This window comes from Mesoplodon mirus, assembly GCF_964341445.2.
Source record: "Mesoplodon mirus genome assembly, chromosome: 2".
Lineage (NCBI taxonomy): Eukaryota > Metazoa > Chordata > Mammalia > Artiodactyla > Ziphiidae > Mesoplodon > Mesoplodon mirus.
Window position 1 is genome coordinate 184,431,254 of NC_138977.1, and position 24,689 is coordinate 184,455,942.

General features: G+C 52.2%; 1 protein-coding gene across 1 annotated transcript; it reads right to left on the reverse strand.

The window, feature by feature from the left end:
- Positions 1-1,651: 1,651 nt before the first annotated feature.
- On the reverse strand, positions 1,652-20,339 carry TMEM72 (transmembrane protein 72; the record flags this gene model as incomplete). The annotated part of the gene is made up of 5 exons (XM_082610921.1): positions 1,652-2,130; positions 3,548-3,687; positions 5,315-5,386; positions 8,902-8,968; positions 20,270-20,339. The coding sequence occupies 5 exons, from the start codon at positions 20,337-20,339 to the stop codon at positions 1,652-1,654; spliced, it is 828 nt and encodes a 275-aa protein (XP_082467047.1).
- Between the last annotated feature and the right edge of the window lie 4,350 nt (positions 20,340-24,689).

Sequence of the window (24,689 nt, forward strand, 5' to 3'; positions counted from 1 at the left end):
CACAGCAGGCCAGCCTGGGACAGCTGGCCCATTCAGAATCAGGTGCCATCCCCGCCTACCCAGACCCATGTTCCATATTACTCTTTCTCCCCCAGCTGTGACTCTCAGATCCTGAACTTCCTCCTCGGCGGCAGCTAAAGAAACAACGCTATTGCTTCCACCTCTGAAGGCTTGTGAGAATGTCTTTTCTCACTTGGTTTTACAGAAGAACTGGGTTATTGCAGGGGGTAGTCTGCTTGTTTGGGATACCTGCTGCATTTAGGCACCAAACTGATAGAAGCTTCTGGTTGGCTATTTCCATACATTTGCAAAATAACTTGTAGGGAATGTTGAAAAGTGTACAAGAGTGAGCACATGTTTCTAATCTAGACCTTAAAGCATGTGCTCCAAGTTTTGCTCTACAGAACCCTGGTGTTTGCTCACACGCACGAATGAAGAAGCATTATAATTTTTCATTAATTAAGATTGCCTATGAAGGATAATGTGTCTGCTCTGCCTTGTAACGATCCCATGGACCACAGAACACTTCGTAGAAATACATATTGCACATCCTTAACTGAGTATCTGATTCATCTTTCTTTGTTCATTCTGGGTTAACTGTCACTTCCGTGGCCCTGTGGCAGAGACCTAGCCTGCCTGCTGCCTGCCCACTTTCCTGTCTTCCCTCTTTTCCCGCTCTTCCTTTCTTCTCTCCCATTTTCAACAAATATAGATCTCTCACCTATCCTCCCAACAGTCACCAAGCAGGGCAGAGCAATGTCTCCGTGCTGTGTGAGTCTCCAGGGCACAGCCTCTGTGGTCCCTGCATACAGCAGGCGCCTTGTCCTGTGTGTTGGCATTCACGGCTGAGGATTGTCAGATTTCAGTCTCTTTCAGTTTACATCATCTACTTGGAATCTTGAGAGCCCATGTAGTGAGGATGTAGGGAGCCCTCAGCGATGCTTCTGGAATAAGCATTGCTCATCTGGCCTGGCCCTCCCTGCAGTGAGCACAGAGCTGCATTGTCTCAAGTCGCTCTGTGATTCCTGATGCCCGGCGCCAGCCCCAGAGCACGCAGAGAATTCAGCCCACTGCTCGGTGCTGCTCCCATCCTGAGGGCTCACAGCCTTGCCTTTTCTCCCTTCTCCCGTCCTGAACCATCTTGGTTGGAGTTCAGGACCCACAGCTGTAGTCTACACCTGCTTCTGAGATGTGCAAGCTGCCAGCGCATCCCTGGCCTTTCAGAGCTGAAATGTTACATCAGAGATGAGATGGGCCGTGAGTCCTTGCTGAGTGCTGGGTCCTGTGTCAGGAGCAAGAGAAGCCCCAGGGCTTCTGAACTCACGCAGCCTTGTGTGAAGTGGGAATGATGGTCTCCTTCAGGGAAAGCACAAGGATTTCTCTGCTCCACGCCTGGGAGAGAGGAACTTGTGAGGGTTCGAGGCAGTGCGAACTTTGTTGGAGCCACCCTCAAGGTCTCCGCAGGACCTGTCGTGTTGCTCGATGATCCCAGAGGCCCAGCTACTGAAGGGATGTCTGGTCACCCACTGAAGAACTGACCTGTGAAGACCCCAAGCTCCCCGCAGGGCCCCTGGACATCAGGAAATTCCGGGCAAGGCTGTCTCTCTATACAGACCCCTTGCTGAGCATCCCGCAGCCTGGAACAAGCAGCTCAGAAGAGGCTGGTGCCCGCGAGGGAAGATAGGAAGTGTGGGGCCTCGGGGGGAGGGATGATGGGGGTGGTGTCAGAGGTGACCTCCTCTGGCTCGCTGTCCCCATCGTTCAGGTCTTCGGCCAGGTCCGGAATCATTCTGACCATACTGTCCTCAAAGTGCACCTGCTTCTTCTTGGCCAGTGGGTCAGCTGGTTCCAGAGTCAGCTCCGTCAGCGCGTCTGGGTGCTGGAGGGCGTTGGGCTTCCTGGTCCCTTTCAGGACGCTCTTCATGTGGATGAAGAGGGAGCCAGGCCCCTCCTTGAGGGCCCCATGAAAGGTGTACGTTTGCTCGGTGTCCCCAGAGCCGGTGGTACTCACAGCGCTGCCAGTGGGGTCCGTGTACTGCTCTGGGGGGGCCAGCACCTCTGCGGCAGCTTTGCTCTTTTTCCGCTTGCTCAGCAGGAAGTAGGCCAGGCCAGTGATGATGAGCATAGAGCCTGGAAGAGATCTGGGAGGTCAGGATGCTGGACATGTCCTGGAGAAAAGCCAGAGGCTGTCCACGCCCACCGTCCCAAAGGGCCACTGCGGCATGCCTGTGTGGCCACACTCAGGTCCCCAGTGCTGCAGCCCTCACACCTAACTTGTCCTCACAGACCCACATCAGACCCGTGTGGCAGGCCTGATGCCTGGCCGGAGGATGTCAGTGGGGCCAGTGCTGTGCTGGGGCCCTCACCCTGACAGTTAGCCAGGAGACCCTGTGCCCCAGGCCCCCTTCTTGCTGACAGCCGATCCTGGTGCTGCCCGCCTGTCCTCCCATCACCACGCTCAGCCTCCCCCTCAGGGACGGCTTGTTGAGGCTGGACCTGCAATGCCTTCGACAGACCTGGACTCTATGTTGGATACTGGGCCCAACTGCTGAACTGGGCTTCCTTCCATTCCCAGGAGTGGGGAGATCCTGCTTTACTGCCTGCTGCCCTATAAACATGGAGGAAATTGCAAATCCCTGTGGGCGCAGCTGGCACAGTGTTGGCTCCCCTCCTGGCCCCTCATGCAGCTTCCAGGCCAGGGGCCCCTCTATCTCCTGCTGGGATCCCCACCCTGTCCAAAGGAGGGGGTGAAGGTGGCTGTCCCGCCTGCCAGAGACAGGGCCTCCCATGCATCACACACTCTCTAAGGAGTGGGGGGCCGTGGCAGAGCTGAGTCCTGCTCAGGAGTGAAGGCTGCACGGAGTGTCCCTGAGAGGACATGACAGGTACTTTAAGAGAAACAGCAGGAAGGAAGAGGAGGCTCCACCTTTCCACCTCATCGCCAAGGGCGGTCAGCTTCCTGGCATTTTTAGATGGGTTGTGAGGAGGGGGGCAGTTTTCACAGCTAAGGAGGAGGGAGGAGGGTCCTAGCAGAAAAAATCATTGTCAAATCCCAGGAGGTGGAAGCGTCAAGTGCTGGCTTCTGAGATCAGAACCTGGGCTGACTAGCAGGGCGAATGGGGTGGGAGAAGAAGATGATGGAGTTGCAAGGGTCTTTGGGGATCCCATTCGGTGTGCCTTTCAAACCAGGCTGAGGAGTTTGGACTTGAATGGGTAGGTGCTAAGGAAGCACAGAAGGGCTTGGATGGAGAAGTGACTATCTTGCTCCCTCTGAAAGCTCAGACCACACACAAGCATTGGAGAAAAGGTCAGTTCGCTTTTGTGGGTATAGCCTCTGGACACCTATAGGAAAGATGCACTTCTTGGGACTTTCCTGCCACTTGACCAGTTCCTCATCCCTATGATCTATGCTAGAAAGGGCAGAGGGGCTAGTGGGGCCCTGGAGCCAGCATCACTGCAGGTCCATGAGAGCGGGATGCAGCCCCTTCTGCTCAGAGCCTACCTGCAGTGGGGGCTGCCTGCCTCCACTACCTCCTGGAGCTCCTACCTGGGATGGTCACGTGCCAGACCAGGACAGGGTGGAGGAAGCAGGCCACAGAGAGCAGCATGTAGGCCAGGAACCTCTGGAAGCAGCCCAGCCAGTGGGCCTTCTCCCTTGCTCTGTAGGCCAGGGACCCTGGCTGACACCTGGGGGGAGGAAGTCCAGGATTGGCAGGGAGTAGGCAGCGACCCAGAAAAGCCCCAGCAGTATATAAAGCCATCAGAGTCTGGGATTGGGTCCTATTATGGCCATGTTCCCTGCAGTGGCGTCTGGTTGAATACCCCCAGGGGCTGAAGTCCTCACTGTGGGTTCCACAGTTAGGGGTCTTGCCTGAGCCTCTCCAGAGGGTCTCCAGCACTTTTTGTGAAATGCAGCCCAGACGTGCCAGTTTGGCCCAGGGGAGAGGAAGTTAAATGCTCTCAGGATGCTGCAAAGGCAGTGGGAAGAAGAGTAGGAGACTCAGGGGCACACTGGGAAGTCCACAGTGCAGTGCAGAAAGTGTGCGGTACAGGAGACACCTGGCTGGGACAGTTGTAAGGGTTGTGCACTGCACAAAGGGCCTGGCCACATGGGTGAGAGGGCTGGAATCCAGCTGCACCCTACTCAAAGGAGCCTTGGCTAGGCATGAGATGGCATTGGCCCAAGGGGGCTTCTCTGTTAACTGGCAGGCAAGGACCACACATGGGCTTGGCAGAGGCCTGATGCTGAGCAGATTTCCTTAGGGGAGCTGTCTCCAGGCTGCAAAGGAGGAAAGTGTTTGCCTTTAGGTCCATCTCCCTCATCCTCTGAATTGGCTTGGAGCGGGGCTCTGCACACCGCCTCCTGCCCAGTCTGGCTTTCGGGGAGTGGTGAGGGCTGGTGGATGACGTGTTGGACCAGAGCACGGCCCTCCTCCCACATTCTGCGGCCATGGCTCATTGGTGCCCCCTGGTGGTCATTATTTTGTAACAAACCCTGGCTGGGAGTGGAGGGACTCCAGAGACTGTAAAATGCCCCTTCAGGCCCGGCGCACCTCCCTCCCCTGCCCTGAGAAGTTGCGAGGGTCCTTTCTCAGTGACATTCATCAGAAGTGGGGGAGGCCTGCTGCCTCAGGGCTGGTAACCCTGGGAGGCGGCCAGTGGCCTTGCACGATGCCAGGAGAGCTGGATTTGAAGCCTGGCTCTTTTGCTGACCACCTAGAGACCCAACTGTCTAGATTCTGAGAGCTGTGGCCAGGGGTCAGTCCTTGGCCACCCTGATGACAGCTTCCATGAACGGAGCATGACTGGGCGGAGGTATAGGCCTCTGTGGCCATGTGGCTTCCCAAGATTCTGCAAAATCTGCATTCCTGCCTCACAAACGGGCATGGAGGCGGGCCCTGACTCATCCCTGGGTCCCAGCAGGAGGCACAGTCAGTTCTCAAACCCAGCTCTGGCTGCTCCAGGCTGGCTTTCCACGAGGTACTCGCCCCATGGTAGATGACTCAGACAGGGGGTACAGTGACTGGCTGTTTCCAGAGGATGGGGATGGACTCTGTCGGGGGATTCTGGGTGGGGTCGGGCCCTGAATGGATGAGTCAGTCCACTACCTGGTTGGGAGAAAGGAAAAGGGGACCATTGAGCTCCACGAGCCTGAGCCCACGTCCAGGCTGGGGCTCGCGGCAGGGTCGGGAGGGAACCTGTCTGTGGCTGCTTTGGGAGCAGAACATCTACCGGGTCGTGGTCTCAGGGTTGGAGGCATCTGGGAGTGTCTGGGGCTGGGGGTGGGAGTGGGGCCGCTCTGAAGGCTACTTACTGGAAGCAGATGGCCAGCAGCTGAGCCACGAAGTAGGCCCCTTCACTCACGGAGACGGCGGCTCCTGTAAACCTGTGGCGGAGGCAGGTGAGGGAGGCCGGGTACCCTCTGACCCTCCCTTTACTTCCCTTGGCTGTCTTCTCACAGCGCCTTGGCCTCCTGGGCTTCTGTGTATAGCTGAACAACTGACCGGGAGTTTCTTGACCTAATCTTGTCACCCAGTCAACATGAACCAGAAGCTGCCTGGACGCCAGGGCCTGTGCTGTGTTGGGCTGGGCCTCAGTGGGGGAGGGTAAGGGTGGAGGCCAGGGTGCAGAGATAGGTGAGGGAGCTGCAGGCCAGCAGGGGAGACGACCTTGTCCCCTACACTGTTGCTTGGACACTGGCAGGCACATCCTTCTACCCAGTGTTGCCAGGGCTGACACTGACTGCTGGTTGTCTGAGCCTTAAAGCTGGATCCCTTGCCTTCTCATCGTCTAAACGGTCACCAGCAGGGGCTGACTGCACTCCTTAGACAGCCTGAGAATCACTCGCAATCTTTCTGGTCTCACCTGTATTGCCTGAATTGGACGATGCCCCCTGAATCCTAATACCAGCTTCCCCTTTTGGCTTCCCTGACTCCCTGACCCTCACCTCCTGGCCTCCTGTTCCTCCAATCTATCACCACCAAGCTGCCTGAGGGCTCCTTCTGAATCTGATATTCCTCCTCATCCAGACGGCTTCAAAGTCTCTTCTCCTTCAAGTGTGGTCTGGGGATCCTCCAGTCAGAATCTCCTGGAGATTCCTGGGCCAGCCCCAGACTGTATATATCAGAATCTTTGGAGGGGAACTTACATTTTTTATTGGAGGGTCTCACTGGCCTATAGAAATGAAATTTCTTAGCGTGCCTTTGAAAGCCCTACATGAAGCTATTACATGCCACATGGCCTTTGCACAGGCTAGTGCCTCTTGGAGGTCTCCCCTTTTCTTCTCTTGTCCATTTGACAATGTTAGTTATTTCTCTCTTTCTTCCTCTGACCATCTAGTACTTAATCTCTACCTTCTCCCACTTTCTCTGTGCCTCCCAGTATCTGCCTAGCTCTTACTCCTCAGCTTTTAAACGGTAATAATGAATTTACATAATGAATACATGGCATACATTTCTAAGGGCTTTACAAATACCAATTCATTTAATGATTTTTGTTAAATCACTGTGATTACCCTCAGTTTACAGCTGCGGAAACTGAGGCACAGGAAGGTCAAGCCCCTTGCTTATGGTCACATAGCTGATCAGTAGTGGGCCAAGATTCGAACCCAGCACTCAGACTGCAGAGCCTGTATGCCTACCAAGCACACCAGAGCATGTGCTTTGATAAACAAGTGACACTGCCTTTTTCTATGTCCTGGAGCAGAGGGGGAAACTGAGGCTTTGGGAATAAAGTGGCTCATTCAGACTTCCCAACTGGTGCTACAGAGGCTGTGCCTCTTGAGGCCAGGGATGCTGGGCCACTCAGACGAGGCAGTGAATCCAAGCAGAGAGCCCTGCCCTTGTAGCAACATCCTACACACGAAGGCCTCTGCCCAGGGCTCCATGCTGCCCATGTGGACCCTTCAGCCACCATGTGTGGGTATGTGTGAGGAAAGCGCTTAGGGGCCTCTTTGGAAGGAGGAAGACAGGAGGCGGGGTAGAGGAGAAGTGGAGAAAAGCCCGGAGAAAACCAATGACAAGTCAGCTCCTACTGGCGCCTACTCGTGGCCATGGCCCCTACTTGGCCCTGGGGACACAGAGCAGGAAGTGACAGTCTATGGGGAGATGCTCCAGTAGACGGAGAGAACACAGTGGCAGGACTCTGAGATCTGCAGTGGGTGGGGGTAGATTGTGAGTATGGGAGGAGGATGAGTGGAAGAAGGAGTGAAAAGAGGAGGGAGGGACCTTTGGGCCTTTGGGTGTCCCTTGAGGAGAGAGTGGGGTGTGAGTGGCAGGAGGGATGGGCCGGGTGGGCAGTGGGTGCCCATCCCAAGGGGTAAGAGCAGGGCACGGGTGGAGAACATAGACTAGTTTACTGAAAGGGGCAGGGGTCTTGAGGGTGGAAGGAACATCTTCTAGGACTGGACCACAGAGTGACCAGATGGGCACAGTGCCCCCTCAAGACAGGGACGGAGCAGTCAGGAAGAGGCAGTGTTCTGGGTAGAAAACAGTCTGCATTAACCAGCCATGGGTCTGGATTGTTCCGTAGGATAATACCCTCCACCTCTTACCCGAAGTGGATGTTTGTGGGTGAACTAGGCAGCCATGTGGAGAGGAGGAAGGCCCGCCCTGCTTCTGGATTCCAGGCAGACAGTGCACCGCGGCCAGACACAGGCGCAGTAAGATGTGGAGGGCCTTCTGAGCAAGGAGAAGCCCCTTCCAGCCAGCAGGGGCTCCAGGCTCAGGGAGGCTTCCCAGGGTGAAATGCAGGGAGGAATGACAGGCTTTGGGAATGCCGGAGTGGCTGGGAAGGCACTCGTGTGCTCTACAGGATAGAGCAATGGCTTAGAGGGGAGGGGATGTGGGTGAGTTTGAGAAAAAGTCAGAAGCTCCTAGGGTGTAAGTTGAGTGACAAGAAATAAGGTGGAGGCCAGAAGATGGCAAAGGAGTGTGGGCTGGAGGCTCTGGGATGCCTTGAAGGTGGATAGAAGGACCAGGTTTCTAGGTGGCTAAAGTTGCAGCAGTGTGGAGATGGGCCAGAAGGGTGGAACGGGGTTGTGGATGGTGGGTGTGATCCATGTAGCAAACCGAAGAGGCTCCCTGAGGCAGGAGGGCTCCTTAGAACATAGATCAGGCCACCGTGATGAGGGTGGGTATGGAGGAGAAGAGGTGGGGGGCAGAGGATGCAGCCTGGTGACCCTGCAGGCAGGCCGAGGCTCCCTTAGGATGGAGCTGCTGAGAAGCTGGGCTGTAGAGCCCGCAGGGACCCCAGGCTCTCCTCACCCCTCTGGGATACCGCTGCACAGCGATCTTTTTCCCACTAGGGGGCGTCTGTAGAGGCAGCTGGCAGAGGAGAAAGGACAGAGGCTGAGAAACTGGAGGCACCCAGGTGGATGAATCTGGGCCCTGCTGTTCATGGGGTTGGTGATGTGGGCTGAGCTGCTTACTCCCTCTGATTTTTTTTTTTTTTAATCTGCAGAATGGACTATATGCACTTCTTCTGTAATGCTGTCAAAGGTAAAGGACATAAGGTAAATAAAACATTTAACTGTGCTTGGCATTTGAGGAGCTCAAATAGATAGTCCTTTGAACTGATTCCCCAATCTCTAAAACAAGAGCTTGGTTATTGTTTTCTGAATAAAGACATGATTGAAGAGATGGATGGATGGATAGTTGTATGGATGGATGGATGGGTGGGTGGATGGATGGATGGGATGCTCATTGGTTGATTTACGGGATGATCTGGCTAAAGTCCTTCCCAACGAGGGGATATTCCAGAAGCCCTCTCTACTCCTTTCACCTTTGGGACAGAATGGAGCTTGTGTGGGATGGGGGGATGCTGTGGGTGAGTCTCAGAAGATGGACTTGGGGTGAGCTGAACAGAACATACGGCAGGGAGGGCACGTGCACACATACTCACAGCAGATAGAAAGCCAGGCTTTTAAACTGTCCCTGGAGGAAAGTCTCAGTGCCCACGCCGATCAACACTAAGGGGAGAAGAAGAGGAGAGAAGAGTGGGCCCAGGTGCTCCAGCCACGGCACTGCCTTGTGCAGGCCCCTTGGACATGGAGTGAGCCCTCTCCTGGGGATTGGGAGCCAGGGTAGGCTCCTCTCCATGTGACACAGGGAGCTGTGGCTGGGAAGGTGCAAGAGAGCAAGGAGACTTCCGGATTGGTCTCTGGAAACCAGAGGGGTTTCATGCAGCACCCCAGAGGCCTTTTAATCCAGTCTCCCCAGAGCAGATGCCTGTCCTTCTGGGTCCACATTGGTCATGCTGCCACCCCTTTAGTGCCCCTGAAACAGCCCACACTGACAGGCCACCAAGCCCTAGGCTCCACCGGTGTCTTCCACATGGAGTGCTTCAAGGGCCCTTACCATCCTGTAGGCCCATGTGGGCTGTGTTTCTGGGCCCTAGAGCTTGGCCATGGGACCTGCCCCCACCTGTGTTCCCTTGCCCAGATCACGGTTCTTGCTGTTTCCATGCCCTCGTTTTCACTTGCTGGCTTGGTGGCTGCATCATGCACTCCTGGCTCATCACTTTGGACCCAGGGCTGATTAAGGACCCAGGACATGAGATGCGGCTCAGCCTCATCTCTCCACCCGTCTCTTCTTGGCAGTTGGTGTCTGTGCTCAAATACCTGACCTTGCATTTGTACGAGTAAATCCATCTTGGACCCACGTTTGTGGACTTGCTGGGTCCTGGCTGTCTTCTGACTCTAACGGCTTCACTCAACCAGCCGCAGCCCTGACCCATCCACCCGCTGATGGAAACGTTCCACAGACAGCATGCAGATGTTCCTCCCGCCGTGGTGACCCACCCCTCAGACCTCTTTCTGGCCCTAACTGATTATAGCCCACGCACCCTACATTTCTCTCTCTGGGCTCTGATGACCCACGCTGGTATTTGCCGAACAGTGACTTCCGCTTGTCTCCCTCCCAGGGAGTCAAAGATGGTGGGGCTGAGCTTCTGTTCTCGGCTGCCCCTGTGTGGCCCTTCATCTCTGCCGCGCCGGGGGCTGCTTCCCTGGGCCTGATGCCTCCTCTTTTCCCTGGCAGATTCGCTGTGTAAGCACCCATGCTCAGGTGACCGGAGCCCTTTCTCCACTGCGGAAATGCTGTCTCCTGAAATGCAGGGTGGAGCCGTTCACTTAGGCACCAGCACCTCCTCCCCTCCCTTCGTGGGGGGCTGTGGAAGTATTTTAGGGAGAAGGGGACAGGGCTCTTCCATCGAGGAAGGGGTTGCCTATGTATTCTTAGCGATGCGGGTTCCAGTGCTCCCCATGGTTATGGGCCAGGACGGTGGAGGACACTGTCCTCTCCAGGTCCTAGCCACTTGCTGGCTTGTCCCAGGTGAGGAATCAGGGATGCCACACAACCTCATTCCCCTCTGCAGTGTTAATGTGACCTGTAGAGCACCAGTGGCTGATACACAATGGCCACACGTGTCCTGGTTCCTCACAGCAGCCCCACAGCACAGGGAGTTCTATACTCCCCATTTCATAGGGGTGGAAATGAGGCTCAGTGACCTTGTATAGTTCTCCCAAGGACACATCTAGAAAACAAAGGACCGATAGAGCCTTCTGGCTCCAGGCGATGGGCCATTTCCTGGTTTCCACTGTCGACCTGTGTGTGTGTGCGTGTGTGTATATGTGTGTGTGTGTGTGTGTGTGTGTTATGCAGGCAAATATTCATGTATTTAGTTTTCACTGTGTCTCCTGTCCTGTTCTCAGCACTAAGCATTTATTAACTTATTTAATCATCATAGCAGTCCTATGTGAAAGTACTGTTACCCTCACTTTACAGAAGAGGAAACTGAGGCACAGGGAGTATAAGTAAAACAAAGAAACAAACAAACCAATCATGGATGCCCAGGTCAGGTCCTGCATTTCGGTCTCCCACTTGCCAGTTAATAGCTGAGCCAGTCTCTCTGAGGATTCAGTAAATTAATTAATGCCAAGCACATCACCAGTGCTCAGTGAAATCACCAATTTTTTGTACAAGAATCCAGTCCAGCCCGGGGAAGTGTCTTCCCACCCAGGGCCTGGGGAAGGGGTCTTCTGCTCAAGGCTGATGCTTGTGATTGTTCACTTCTGGGGTGAGGCAGGACCTTCATTCACCTTGTAATCTTTGTAGATTTGCATGGGCTTCTGGCGATGACCAGCAGATGGCAGGAACGGGTCTTGGGAACTCAGCCCCTTTTCCTGATTTGCACCCCTTTGGCATATGGAGTGCTATTTTGATGTCTTTTGATGGAAACAGAGGGTCAATAGTCAAAGGGGGCATTTCAGGAACACTCTAGAGGCAGTTTGCAGTTAAAAAATGAGAATAACAATAGGGAAAAGAGAGAGCTGGGTTGAAATCCCAGTTCTGTGTGGGTAACGATGGATAAGTACTTAATTCATCTGAGCTGGGTTTACCATCTGTGGAATGGGGAGAATTCGTTGTATCTCCTAGAGTTGTTGCTTGGATTGGAGAAAAAAACAGGTCTGAGAAACTGGGCTTTGTGCTCATAGATGTCACGAGGCCTATACACACAAGCTCCTCCCTCCCTCTACCTCTGGCCTGGGCAGATTTCCCAGCCTCCAGGTAGCCTGTTTTGCATCAAGGAAAGTGGGGTCACTCTTCCAAAAGCTCTCAACCAACAGTAAACATACTGGCTTCTGCAAGCCCAGGGACAGAGATATGCCCTTTGGTAGGGGGAGGAGAGCAAGGGGGTGAAGTCAGAAACCTGACCCCTCAGGCCAGTAGATCTGTAGGGGATTCTCACGGGAGGCCATAAGTCCCTTTGACACTGGGGCCAAAGGGTCCCCCGCCGGATCCTCCCAGTTCTGGGGCTCATGCTCTCAGAGGCAGACCACGTGAGGTTGAGGCAATGCTGGCCAACGTGAAGTCCTTCCTTCTGTCCCCCTCATCCGTCTGTCTGGTTGTGGCCTCGACCCAGCTTCTGCCCACAGCTGCCTGCCCAGGCTCCGTGGTGTCTCCTGACAGCTATTCCTAGACTGGGCTTCCATCTCGTCTTCTGTGGTTTCACAGGGCTCTAGCTCTGAGCAAAATGGGCCAACCCACAACAGCCACTCACCCCAACAAATGACGCTGTGGCCCTTGCCCTGAGCTGGGCACGGGGACAGAGGAGCTGAGATTGAGACTGGAGATGGGGGACAAATGCCATACATGTCCCCAGAATCAGGGCTTCATTATAACAACTTCTCCATGAGAAAGAATTTCCCCAGAAGAGCCTTGATCCTGGGTGGCACTGTTCTTTGTGGCACAGGGGATGCAGGTGCTGGGCAGAGCCACCTGTGCTACTTTTACACCCCCACTGAGGGGCCTTAGACTCCTTCCATCCCTCCCTGTTGTCTGTCCCTTAGGATCCTGTTGCCCCTCATCCCAACCCAACAGAATCATGTTACAAGCCCACTCTGGAACAGTCCGACCCACCCCTCCATCTCACTTCCCCTCACTGTCTCCAGGGAGGCATCTTTTCTGGCATCTGGTTAGAACCAGCATTTGTGGACAAGCCTGGGCTCTGTGTCTCATTCCCTGGCCTCTAGTTTCTTTCCCTCCTGTCTGGGCTGAGTCCAACCACAGCACAGTATTTTCTTCTCCCAGAGGCCAGGGCTTTCTTCTGAGTTGCCTTCCTGAGCTGTTTGTTATAGTTCAGACTTAGCAGGGATCAGAGATTCTGGACCTGTGGTGCAGGCCTGGGCCAGGCACACACTGGAGCATCTTTCCCGGCATCCTGAGGCTCTGGTCCAGAGTGTGGGTCGATGAAAGCTATGGGTGTGCAGTGCTGTGACAGAGAACGTGAGGCTTGATCAGAAAAGCAGAGTCCTGGCTCCTCAAGCAAACGATAACTCTCTTACTTGCTTCCTATTCCAGAAAAATGGGGATGATAAAGCACGCATAACTGACTATGAGCCTCAGGCGTAATAAATTATAGAGAGCTGTGCGAATGTAGATGATGGCTAATGGAATTATTAGGAGAGGCAGATTGTTCCCATCAGTAGTCTCAGGGGAAGGGAAGGGTTTATTCTTATCCTTTCCTTCCATTAATACATGTTTTTATTGTGGCTCAAGAGCTCTTCTCTATGTATTGATGTTGCTCATTGATTTTCCTGTCTCGGGTCCCTTCTGCAGGCCTGATTGATACAAGTGGCCCAAAGCCCCATCTACCGGTACATCTCATGTGTTAAGCCCCTCTGTGCAGCCTGCTAAGGGCCCGTGTGCTCCTGAGGATGGGGCCTGTCTGTGGTACTAGTGGCTAAGGGGCTATCTCCAAGGCTTCTGGCCTCGTGCTACCTTTGCCTCAGGGCCGATGTCACGGTTGGCTGTAGCTTATCTGTTCTGACTCCATCACTGGGTTGAGTTTTGACACCTGTCTTGCATTCAGTGCAGTGCCTTGTTGGCAACATAGGACACTTCACGGAGGTCACTAGAGGTCACGCTAACTGGCTTTCCATGCCAGGCAGTGGTATTGGCCCTGGATGCCTGGGGAGCTGGGTGAGAATGTCATATTCACTGCTGCTAAGGGCACCTCATAACTCCCCACGTCGTATTTATTGCTCTTCTTCATCCTCAGCTATGGCATATCTCCTACTGGTCTTAGTGTCTGTAAGGACAAACTGATCTGATGACAATGGCTGGGGATGGTTCAAAGGGGGTCACAGCTGACTGTAGACATGAAGGCTAGGTTTGCACCATTTCTAAGAACACAGAGATGTTGGAACTAGTTGCTAAGAATCCAATGAGACAATAAAGTAGTAGCTGCAGGTTTCTTAACTCAGGAGAAGTTGTGGCAGATGCTAAGCCTGGCAGGGAAGTTTACCAGTGTGTTGAGAGCCATTCAGGTGACACCTATGAGCCAGGGTTCAGAGACACTATGAGAAAAGGCCAAGATTTTATAGAAGAAAATTCTAGATATTCAGTTAGAAGAGATTTTAGAGTATAGGGTGGCCCTTAGTGCCCTCCAACCCACTCACAAGCCTGCTTGGGGAGAATTTCCTGAAGGTGAGAGAGTCCTCATTCTCTGCTGGATTCTCTACTATCAACTATAGTAGACCATCCAAGAGGACTATTTTGTTTGGCCTTGTAGATTGTCCAAAGTGCCTGTGGTAGATTGTAATGATGCCCCTGCAAACCTTCACCCCCTTGATCCACACCCTTTGTTATATGACTTTTCAGTCCCTTGCACTGAAGAGAAGTCTGTTTCCCCTTCCCTTCAATCTGGGCTCAGCAATGTGACTTGCTTTGGACAACAGGATGTTATCAGATACCAGGCAAGCACAGATGGGAAACGGGCTTGTGAACTGGACCTGCTTTCTCGTGCCTCTGCCATTATCATGGGCACATGGCCAGGCCAGCCTGCTGGAGCACAAGGGACCTTATCATCCCAGCCAAGGCAAGTCTAGACAAACCAACAGCTGTCTGACCCTCAGATAGGTGAGTACATCCAGCCTACGTTAGCAGAGATGCCTACCTACTCGCCCAGATGTGTGAATGATAAAAGCTTATTACTCTATGCCACTAAGGTTTTGCAGTTGTTACACAGCATTATTCTGGCAATAGATAACTGACACATCCACTATTAAAAACAGCTTTATTGAAGTATAATTGACATGCAACAAACTGCACATATTTAAAATGTGCAATTTGGTAAGTGTTGACATATGTGTATACCAGGGAAACCATCACTCCAGTCAAGATAGTGAAACATATTTATCACCCTAAAGTTTCCTTGTGTCCTTGTAATCTTACCTTCCAACGCTTCCATTTGAATAGGGCTAAAGTCAAACTATGCATTTGCTGTACTCTTTAAAAAATAATGAGAACATCTGAGTTTAAATGCTTCTTTTATCCTAGACTATATTAATAAGCCAAGTCTCCATTTGGATGGAATGTGGCAAGAAATGGGGCTGTCAGGAACGTGGCTCTGTCCTTTATGTAGAGAAGAGGTTAATGGGTCAAAAACCTGGAACAAAGCAAAACTCCTAAGTGATCCCGGGTTGATCGAAAGTAGTTGATTTGTGGCAAGCAGGACTTGCTTAAAATGGCTATGTCTCAAGCCCGGCTCCTGTCCACATTGGCTGAGTGGTGCCCTTCTCTTGGGAGCTGTGTGCTGACAGCCCTCAGATGTTCCACTGCATCACTGCCCTGTGAGTGGGCAGACTGGGGCTCCAACACCAGATCTGCTGTTTACTGGCTGTGTAGCTTCTCCCAAACTACCTAAACATTCTGAGCCTCAGTTTCCTCATTTGTAAAATGGGATTTAGCTCAGCACTCGGCCCTCACAGGTACTGGTAGGGCTGCAGCACGATAATGGCTTTACAGCATGTTGTCAGTCATGTACCTCTGGACCCATACATGGAACGTACTACTGCGATAATTCCTTCTGGAAATTTGTGCAGATTTGTCTGTCCCCAGATGAGGTCCAGGTGTGGGTTTGGCTGGAGATGGTCATGGTGGTGCCAGTCAAAGCATGCTTGGCAATCATTCAAGGACAGAGAATGAGCAGTTGGATCAAATATCAGTGACTTTACAGATTTAGAGAACAAACTAGTGGTTACCAGTGGGGAGATGGAAGGGGAGAAGGGCAATATCAGAGTAGGGGAAAAGGAAAAAAAGGGTTATTATGGGATTATATGAAATCATGTGTGTGAAACTTTTGAAAGTTGTAAAGCACTCTAGAATTTAAAGAAATTTCATTCAATAAAAAAAGATCATATAATATTGCAGATAAAAAGAATATCAGTGTCTTTAGATTTAGGAAGTGTCTGATCAATCCTTCCTTTGCTTCAGTGTAACTATGTCCACTCTCACCATGACCTCACCTGCCTGAGGCTGTGCATGGTCAGGACTGACCGGTGGTGGGGGCACTAGACTGATAGGGTGGCCTCAGCCAGCCTCTTTGGCACCCTCTGTGTGTCTTGCATTCTGCATCCGATCGTTTCGCCAAGACATAGAAAGACATGTCCTTTGGCCTGATTTAGGCAGAAGGCATGATGATGAAGAGTAGGGTCTCAGGAGTAGATAGCCATCAATGGAAATCTTGCCTCTTTGCTTCCTGAGTGTGAAACTTTGAACCAGTACTTCACCAACCAACCCTCAGTTCCCCGCCAAGTGCAATGGGGATGAGGATGAGTGTGATGATGCTTCAAAGGGTAGTTACATAAAAAAAAAATGGTCATGAAGAACCTAGGGGTAAGATGGGAATAAAGACATAGACCTACTAGAGCATGGACTTGAGGACACAGAGAGGGGGAAGGGTAAGCTGGGACAAATTGAGAGAGTGGCATGGACATATATACACTACCAAACGTAAAACAGATAGCTAGTGGGAAGCCTCATAGCACAGGGAGATCAGCTCGGTGCTTTGTGACCACCTAGAGGGGTGGGATAGGGAGGGTGGGAGGGAGGGAGATGCAAGAGGGAAGAGATACAGGAACATATGTATATGTATAACAGATTCACTCTGTTATAAAGCAGAAACTAACACACCATTGTAAAGCAATTATACTCCAATAAAGATGTTAAAAAAAAAGGGTAGTTATGAGGATGAAATGAAATACTACATTTAAAACATGTAGCACTGAGCTAGGGTCACAGTAGATACTCAGGTAATAGTGTTCATGGGCAGCTGTTACATCAAGAGCAGAGGCTGTAAGAGTGAAAAAATGCCCCCGAGGTTTGGGATGGAGAAGCTTGAGTGAGTTTTGCTCTGAGGATAGTTGAGAGGCCTCCCCACAGGGCCCAGAGACATTTCCTCAGCAGTTCCTCTTTGCGGGAAGCCCAGGCCTGTCCTTGTGCAAGGACACAGCTGTGAGGAGAGGGCTTTCTCTCCGGGGTCAAGGCCCAGGGAAATGGATCTCCTCACCTCCCTCTGCACCCCAGCCCAGATCTGGAGGGCCTTCAAGGTGTAGCATCTACCCTGACACAGGGAGCTCTTTCCACCCTCTCTCTGCAGGCTTGGGGCAGGGACTGAGGACTGGGGAGGACGTTCATGGGGATTCACTCTGGGGGATAAGGAGGACAGCAGAGGTGCAAAGGGAAGCCAATCCTGCCTTCCAAGCACAGGATGGGGACCAACCTTGCTGGACAGGTCCCTTTTCTCATTTTATGGAGGAAGTGCGCCCTGGGCCTCAGCGTTCCCATCTCAGTTGAAACACATTTTCCCAGGTCCCCCCGTCCTGACAGTTAATGAGAATGAAACACAGGGCTGGGCCTCCCCTGGGGCCTGAGTCTCTGACTTGGATGTCCTGACCCTGTCTTCAGGTGGACACAGTGAGAACCTGCCGGAGGGATGGGCACGTAGGGGTCTGACATGTTTACCGGCAGGTGTGCAGTGCTCCCAGTCCGTGTGCAGCTCCCTGGTTGTGTCTTTTCTTTGGGTGGTTCCTGGTGTCACATCTCAGCAACAGAGGGACACCCAATGCCTTCCAAGGCCAGGCAGGGGATACAAATGAATGACACCAGCCAAGTGTAAGTCAAATAAGGAGAAGTGGGTCTGTGATGACCTGGAAAGCTTATGACTTCAGAGAGAGAGAGAATTGCCTCATTTTCTAATTTTCAAAACACTTCTGCCTGGGGGCAATCGGCAAGGCCTGTTTACCCTTCTTTGGCGGTGGCAGTGCTCTGTCTGCGCCCACTCATGGTGTGGGGCTGGTCATGGGGGTGGGACAGCCATGACCCCTGGGACCACTGAACATGCTAATGAAGCTTCATTTAAAGGGGCTGAGTGGGGAGGAAGAGGTGAGCTGTGCTTCGGGCACAGCCGCTGGGCCTTGTCATCCTGGTGTATGTCCCCAGGTCCTGGCGCCTTTAGAGCTGCTGACAGCCTCAGATGCATCTGCAGAGGGAAAGGGAAACCAGGGAGGTGCTGCTGGATCAGGAGCTGCCTGGTCCCTGCAGGTGACACTCTGGGTGACCTTGGGTCACACACTTTTCCTAGTTTCTAGGAAACTCACGCTCCTCCCCACAGGCAGACCAGGGCTACCTTAGGTCTCCCAGAGTTTCTGCAAAGTGACAGCCTCTGTCTCAAGTCTGATTTCCTCTCTAGCAGCAATGCCCCTATAAATGAGGTCTGGACTTCTTAACAGAGGATTTCGACAAAAAAGAGGCTTAAGAGAATAAGGAATTTGCAAATCTTACACATTGGAAATAGGCCAGCAGTTCAGTGATGCTGAAAGAAACTCGAGATTTTCCCAAGATGACTAAAGCCCCTCTTTCTAGCTTCCACCTGCTCCCAGCACTCTAGAAAGCCCAAACACAATTATTGGAAAGCCTGGCCATTAGAAGGCAATATAGTGGCCTATATTTAGCCTGGATCCTATGTCAAAGCCAAGGGAGAGGACCGTCTTCTGCATTAGCAGTGGCCCTCTGCACAGAGATAAGGGCTGTAGTTCAGAGGAGAAGTTTGTGTGTGTAGCGTGTGTGTGTGTGTGTGTGTGTGTTTGTGTGGCTGCAGACCCTTCCACTGGCTGAGATAAATCGGACTTTTAAACTGTCTGTAGCTAATCCATTAAAAGTTTATATACCTCTTAAAACAGCTTCCCGACAGGAGCCAGGTCTCCCCTCTGGGCAGAGCGTGGCAGGGGGAAGTGTCACTGTGATTTCTGACAGATGAAAGGGGTGCGTTTTACATATTTAGAAACCAAGGCGTAGAGGAGGGCAGGATGTAGTCAAGATCAACCGTGGTAGATGAGGACTCAAACCCCAGACACGGAAACCCTACTGAGGGTTAACTTCCCTTCCACAGGATGAGCATTTAGGGGCCTTGGAGCTCATGTAGGTGACAAGGTGGGTCTGATGGAGGCTGGACCTGGCTCCCCTACTCGTTCATTTGCTCAGGGCCCTCAGCAGAGCAATTCCAGACCCGTCCTGGTGCCCACTGGATGGGGCTTCCTGCCCTGGGAAGAAGGAGCTCTTTGGGCAGAGTCCTGGCCTTTTTAAAAATCCAGCCATCAGGGTTCCAGGCCGGCTATCCCTCGGACCTGTAGCATGACCTTGGGCAAGGTCACTGCCCCTATTTGAACTTAGGTGTTCCTTCTTGTAACAGGAGGGATGGGATTAGACCATCGACAGCAGGCGTCCCTGTGCCAAGTCAGGGCTAATTGCTAGAAGAGCCCACTGGCCAGCATAGTAGTGAAGCTGGCCCTGAACCCAGGGAATGACACAGATCCCCACTGAGCTCTGAAGTATGTCCTGGGGCTTCTCCCAAAAGGTTTACATCCTCCGTTCTACTTAGCTATGCTCAGTTCATGCATCCTCGACTCTCCAAAACACCTGGCTAGCAGGCTCAGTTATCTCTATCATAAAGATTACAAAGCGTGATTCCAGAGGGCCCAGGTGGCTCTCCCAATGTCACACATCGGTGAGCGACAGGGCTGGAGTAGGAACCAGCACTGTCTGGGTCTGAGCAGGGAGCCATTTCCCATTTTCCAAGACCCATTCGTAAGATTGTGTATAATGGTGGGCAAGGACTTGATCAGCAGTGGGTGTCTCTTCTCTGTCCCCAGGGGACAGTGGGGGCCAGAGCCATGGCTCAGAATGCTGCCTGCTCACCTTCCCAACACAGATCCTGGCCACGTGGGGGGCTCAGGCTAGGGTCCGGGTCCGAGCTGGGGAAGTGAGCAGGCAGAGCTCAGGGTCACAGCTGTGCAGGTACCACTGTAACCATCTGTCTTCCCGGCAAGTCGAGCAAGCCCCCGGATCAGGCTGGGTGAGGAATAGCAGCCCAGCACGGGGAACCATTTCTCCCCCAAACCCTCGGTGTTTTAAGGGAAGGCTGGGATCTCTGTGTCCAGCTCTCTAGCTCAGTCTTCCCCGTGTGCTGGGAATTCTCTCTCCATGAAGTGGGGCTGTGGTTTGAATAAAACAAGATGCACTCCAGTGACCCTTGACTGTGCAGGGAGGCAGCCGATTCTTACATTTGCCCAGCCCTTCACACCTTCACCTTCAGCTCCCACCTCCACCTCACAGCGGCCCCCAAGGAGGTGGGGCAGACCCTTTCAACTCATTTCACAGATGACGATGCTGAGGTTTCCCAAGGTCACAGGGATGGTGGGCTGCCAAGCAGAGATTCTGCACCAGACCCCTGGATCCCAGCCCCAGGCTCACTCCACTGCACCTGCTGCTGCCTTGAAGAGCAGTGTTTCTGGGGTTTGGGGAAAGAAAGTGACGAATATGTGGCCAGGTGTTTCTTCCCATCCCTCGCTGGCCGGCTCCCACCCTTTGGGCAGTCCTGTCACTGTGCCCAGTACACAGAGGACCGAAGCTGGGGGGAGGGGTCCTACCTGTAGCAGTGGTGATGCCCAGGAGCCGACAGGTGTATTCCAGCCCCGTCCAGAACACCTGCAGTTTCATGGTGCAGGGTCCCAGAAAGGCAGGCAGCAGAAGCTCTGGCCCGAGATGCTCCAGGTGGCCTGTGTGCAGCGGGAGGCTGTGGCTACCAGCTCCGGGCTCTTGCACCCTGGGACCCTGCCTTCCCAAACCAGTCCAGGCCACCTCAGCCTGGCCGAGGTGTGAATAGGGCTCACTTTCCCAGCTTGCCAGGTGCTCAGCTTAATCATTACCTTGGAAGAATGTCCCCACTGCTCAACGCAGCCAGGGCCTGGTCTGGAGCTGCTGCGTCCCCAGCGTGGCTGCCTGAGATCAGGCCGATTAGGGCTGGGCTGGAGGCAGCGTGGAGCTGGCAATTAACTGTTTCTGGCTGGGAGGGGGGAGCCAGCCAAGGAGTCAGCCCAGGCCCTGCCTTACTGGGTAGCAGAAAGGCGCAGAGAAAGTCACGTCTGGACCTGAGGCCTTCAGGGTCTGAGAGTCAGTGTCTGGAGGTCACAGTGTACATGCAGGTTTGTGTTTGTGTGTGTATGGGAGAGAGGGATGTGTCTTTAAATCACCAGCAGAAACAACTTTTGAAATGAGTTCCAAGCCTCTATTCTGCTGTATTTAGGTGGATTAGAAAGCTTCCAAGTCTGTGGCAGATTTGGACTCTGACCAGACATGCTTAGCTCAGGCCCATGCCACACATGGACTTTTCTTTATCCCTGACATGCATCCCGGACATGTGATGCGGGAAATTACTATAATCTTTGGGAGGTGAGTTGCTATGTCAATAATTAACTAGGTGACCTTGGGGAAACCCAAAGATATGCATGAGCCTTAGTAACTTTTGCAGAAAATAAATGAGCAGATTTGGCTGGATTGGTGGTTTTCAAAGCATGTTCTGACAGCTGCTCCAAGAAGCCTATCCTCTAAAATTGGACAATGGTGGGCTTTTACTAATTCTTACTTTACTAACTGACACAAGGGATTGAATTATATCAAGTTTTAGTTTTCCTCCCAGGCATTTTTCTGGAACATTTTATGCCTCTGCCCATATGGGGTAGACATCAAAAACAACCAAAGGAGGAGAAAAAAATTCCAAACTAAATTCTAATAATAGAAGACTCAGGCATAGTCCGTTTTGCTTTTTTCTTTGTTGAGCATGCATAAGCCCTCATATAATAAATATTCTTTGCTGTTCAATTATTTTAACTTGATTGATTAATTTGATCAAGATTTCATAGTGTTCCATAAAGGCTACTAATTTTCCTGCATTGCATGAGTTTAAGAACTTCTGTGTTCATGTGATCTTTAAGATCAAGTTTAAAAATGTATGATTTGATGTATGTGTTTACTTCTTTGGTTAGTTGACTGAGTTTAATAGCAGACTATGTTCATCAACTCCAAACTTCCCAATTTCGACAGGTCTTGACACTCTCGCACCTCTCCCCCAATGCTGGTACCTGAGTCTCTGTGGCACAGGCTGAATTGCACAGGTGGAGGTGCTGGGGGCTGGGGTCAGCAGCCTGTGGCTCACGTCCTTCAGGCACCTGTTCTTCCTGAGCTACGTGGGAAGCTCTGGGTGCCCCACAGCACGCCTGGCTTCTTCCTTGCTAAAGCAGCCGACTATGCTGTAAACCTGGCCCCTCCGTGCTCAGGAGACATGGTGTCCTTCCAGGCTTTCGTTGGCGGGGTCTGTTCAGCCCGCTGGTCCTGGTTACAGCCTCCCCTTCCTAGCAACTTTGGTTTCGGAATAAGCGTGTAAACCAATTCCAGTCAAAGAGCCTGGAAGGGGCAGGTACTGCTGTGCTGCTGGGAAAGCGTCTCTGACTTTTAACGCGTGGCCCGAGGTTGGGCTGCACTCTCTCCCTTTGGATATGCCTGTGTCAGGGTGGGCCACTATCTGGTGTTGAGGGGATGAGGTGAAGGGTATAACCAGCAGTACTGGGCACCCGATGTCCTTACGGAGCTGGCTAAATTCACTTGTTCCTTGCTGGTAAGCCCGTTGACGTAGGTTCCATTTCTCTCCACAACCTTTCTCTTGGGAAGCTCTTTTTTTTGTGCACTGGGCTTAGGTTGGGAGAGACTGAGAACTACAGGGGCTGAGCATTAGGAATGTTCTTCCATCCCTGAGGGTCCCCTTGCTTCACTGGGGTTGCACCCTAAGAGGGATGGAAGAGGAGGGGGTGTAGGGCCTGTCATAAGGGTAAAATGTGGAGGAACCCCAGAGAGGGCCCTTTTTTCAAGAAACTGCAAAGAAGACTCTGGCAGAGATTATGACCCCTCTTACTACGATTCAGTGATCTGTGGAGCTCCACGGGGAAAGGAAAAATCTGGCTGGGCCCGATTAGACCTTTCAGAATTCAGAGAAAATATTGCCAGGAGCCAGGGGCCAGAGACCTTAAAATAGAAGCTGGCTGAAAAGGCAGAGAAGCTCCCAGACATCCAAGTCTGACCTTGCAGTCGCAAATGGGTCCAGAGGAAAAAGAAAAGGAGCGTTTCCTGGGGAAACTGGGGGACTGCCCAGGCAGCTTGTGAAAGGCCGAGAAGGGGACAGGACAGAAGGAAGGACCGAGCACTGTGCAGGGCTGAGGAACCTGCATAAAGAGTGTGGAAAAGTACTCTGAATAACAAAAAGGGAGTCTCAGATTACAGCGCCTAAGAAGCAAAGTGCTAGAGACCCCACTGCTCCAGACAATAGTGTGACCTGGATCTCATACATAGAAAGCATTGTTTCAATTGTTATTGCATCCTGAGGAGTCCAAGCTTGCACTAGTGGCTGGCAGTTATGGGGGGAAGCTTTTAGCTCCAAGTAGGGGAAGGTGTTCTAGCCATCATTCCCCCATTGGTAGGATGAACTGTTGCAGGAGATAATAAGCTCCTTGGAGCCCACGTGAATACTTGGTGGGGGGAGGTGACAAGGTGGGCAGTTCTCAAGCACTGATTGGATGATTCAGACCTGGAAGTCTGTGATTCTAGATGATTATGATTCCTTAAAGAATCCAGACAAGGACTGTGATATGTGCCAGTGATGCCACCTAGAATTCAAGGGAAGAGAGCTGGGGTTTCCTACGTTGCCTGGTTCCTCTTTTGCCCACCTGCCTGTGGGCCCTGGATGCCCAGCCAGGGAAGAGAAGCAGTGTGGCGATTGGCAGGGATGGATTCCAAGCTCACTTCTGCCATTAACAGCTGTGTGGCCTGGGACGTTCCTTACTCTCTTTTAGTCTCAACTTCCTTATCTGTAAAATGGGTCTACTAGCTATCTTACTGGGTCAGAAGTGCCATGTCAAAAGTACCTGTCCAGAGCAGATGCCAGTAATGGGAGCTAATACATAAGTGAACAAACTGACTGCACTGTGGCCCACCCTGTGCAGGTTTGTTAACACAGGATTCCACCCACTGAACCAACGATACTCCAAACTGGGGCACAGCCTGGTCTCAACATCATAGAGAACAAGGGTAAAATGAGTAGCTCTTCTTTGAGATGACAGGGCTCATCCAGAGCTTTACTTACTGTATTGTTTTGTTTCATGCTACAACAACAAGAGACCCTGTGTGTTGCAGCCATAGGAAGGTAGGTTGACTCAAAAACTTACAATAATCCAAGCCCTGACTCCAGGGCTGTGAAAACCAGTGATGATGTCAGTGACGATTGTCATAGCTAGGTGCTGTGCTAAATGCTATATACACAACCCTATTCTTATTCTTATTCCCATTTTACAGGTGAGGAAACTGAGTCATGTTTGGTTAAGTGCATTTGCTCAAGCTCACACAGAACAGAAATGAGGAGATTTTGAGTCCAGTGGTCTCAGCTTGGCCCCCTCTACTGCCCCCTCTGGTTTTACAGTTGCCTCTGACACAGAGCTGCCCCAAGAGAGGACACTATCCCAGTACCCTTGGGCAGATCATTGAGAAAGGCTTTGGGTGGAAGCTTGGTGTTGATTTCCTCCTGGATCCCAGGGGGCAGAGGTGGGCTTGGTGAAGCTCTCTACCTTGTTCTCCCAGTGCTGGTCCATGGGAATGAATGCTTCCAGTGGTGGGCTGCAGCTCTCCCTGGGTCTTGTCTAGAGCTTCTGTGTATTGCTATAAGTGGATACTTCACAGATACTCCTCACTATATGGGATAGCCATACATTGTGCACAATGAATAGCAGCAAAAAAATTCCAGATGCTTGGGGTGGCTCTGGGGAGCATAAGTCAGGAAAAGATGAAATGTGGGTGTATACGAACCTTCATCTGTTGGGGGTGAGGAAGCTTCAGCAAAATAGTAGGAAGCTCACGGGCATAACTCAAGCAAGTGCCTGGCCCTGGAGACAAATCCCGGGATCTGGTCTAAGCCTTTGACCTCTTCAGATGCCCTGTCACCTCACTCCTCATTTCAGTGTCTGCAGA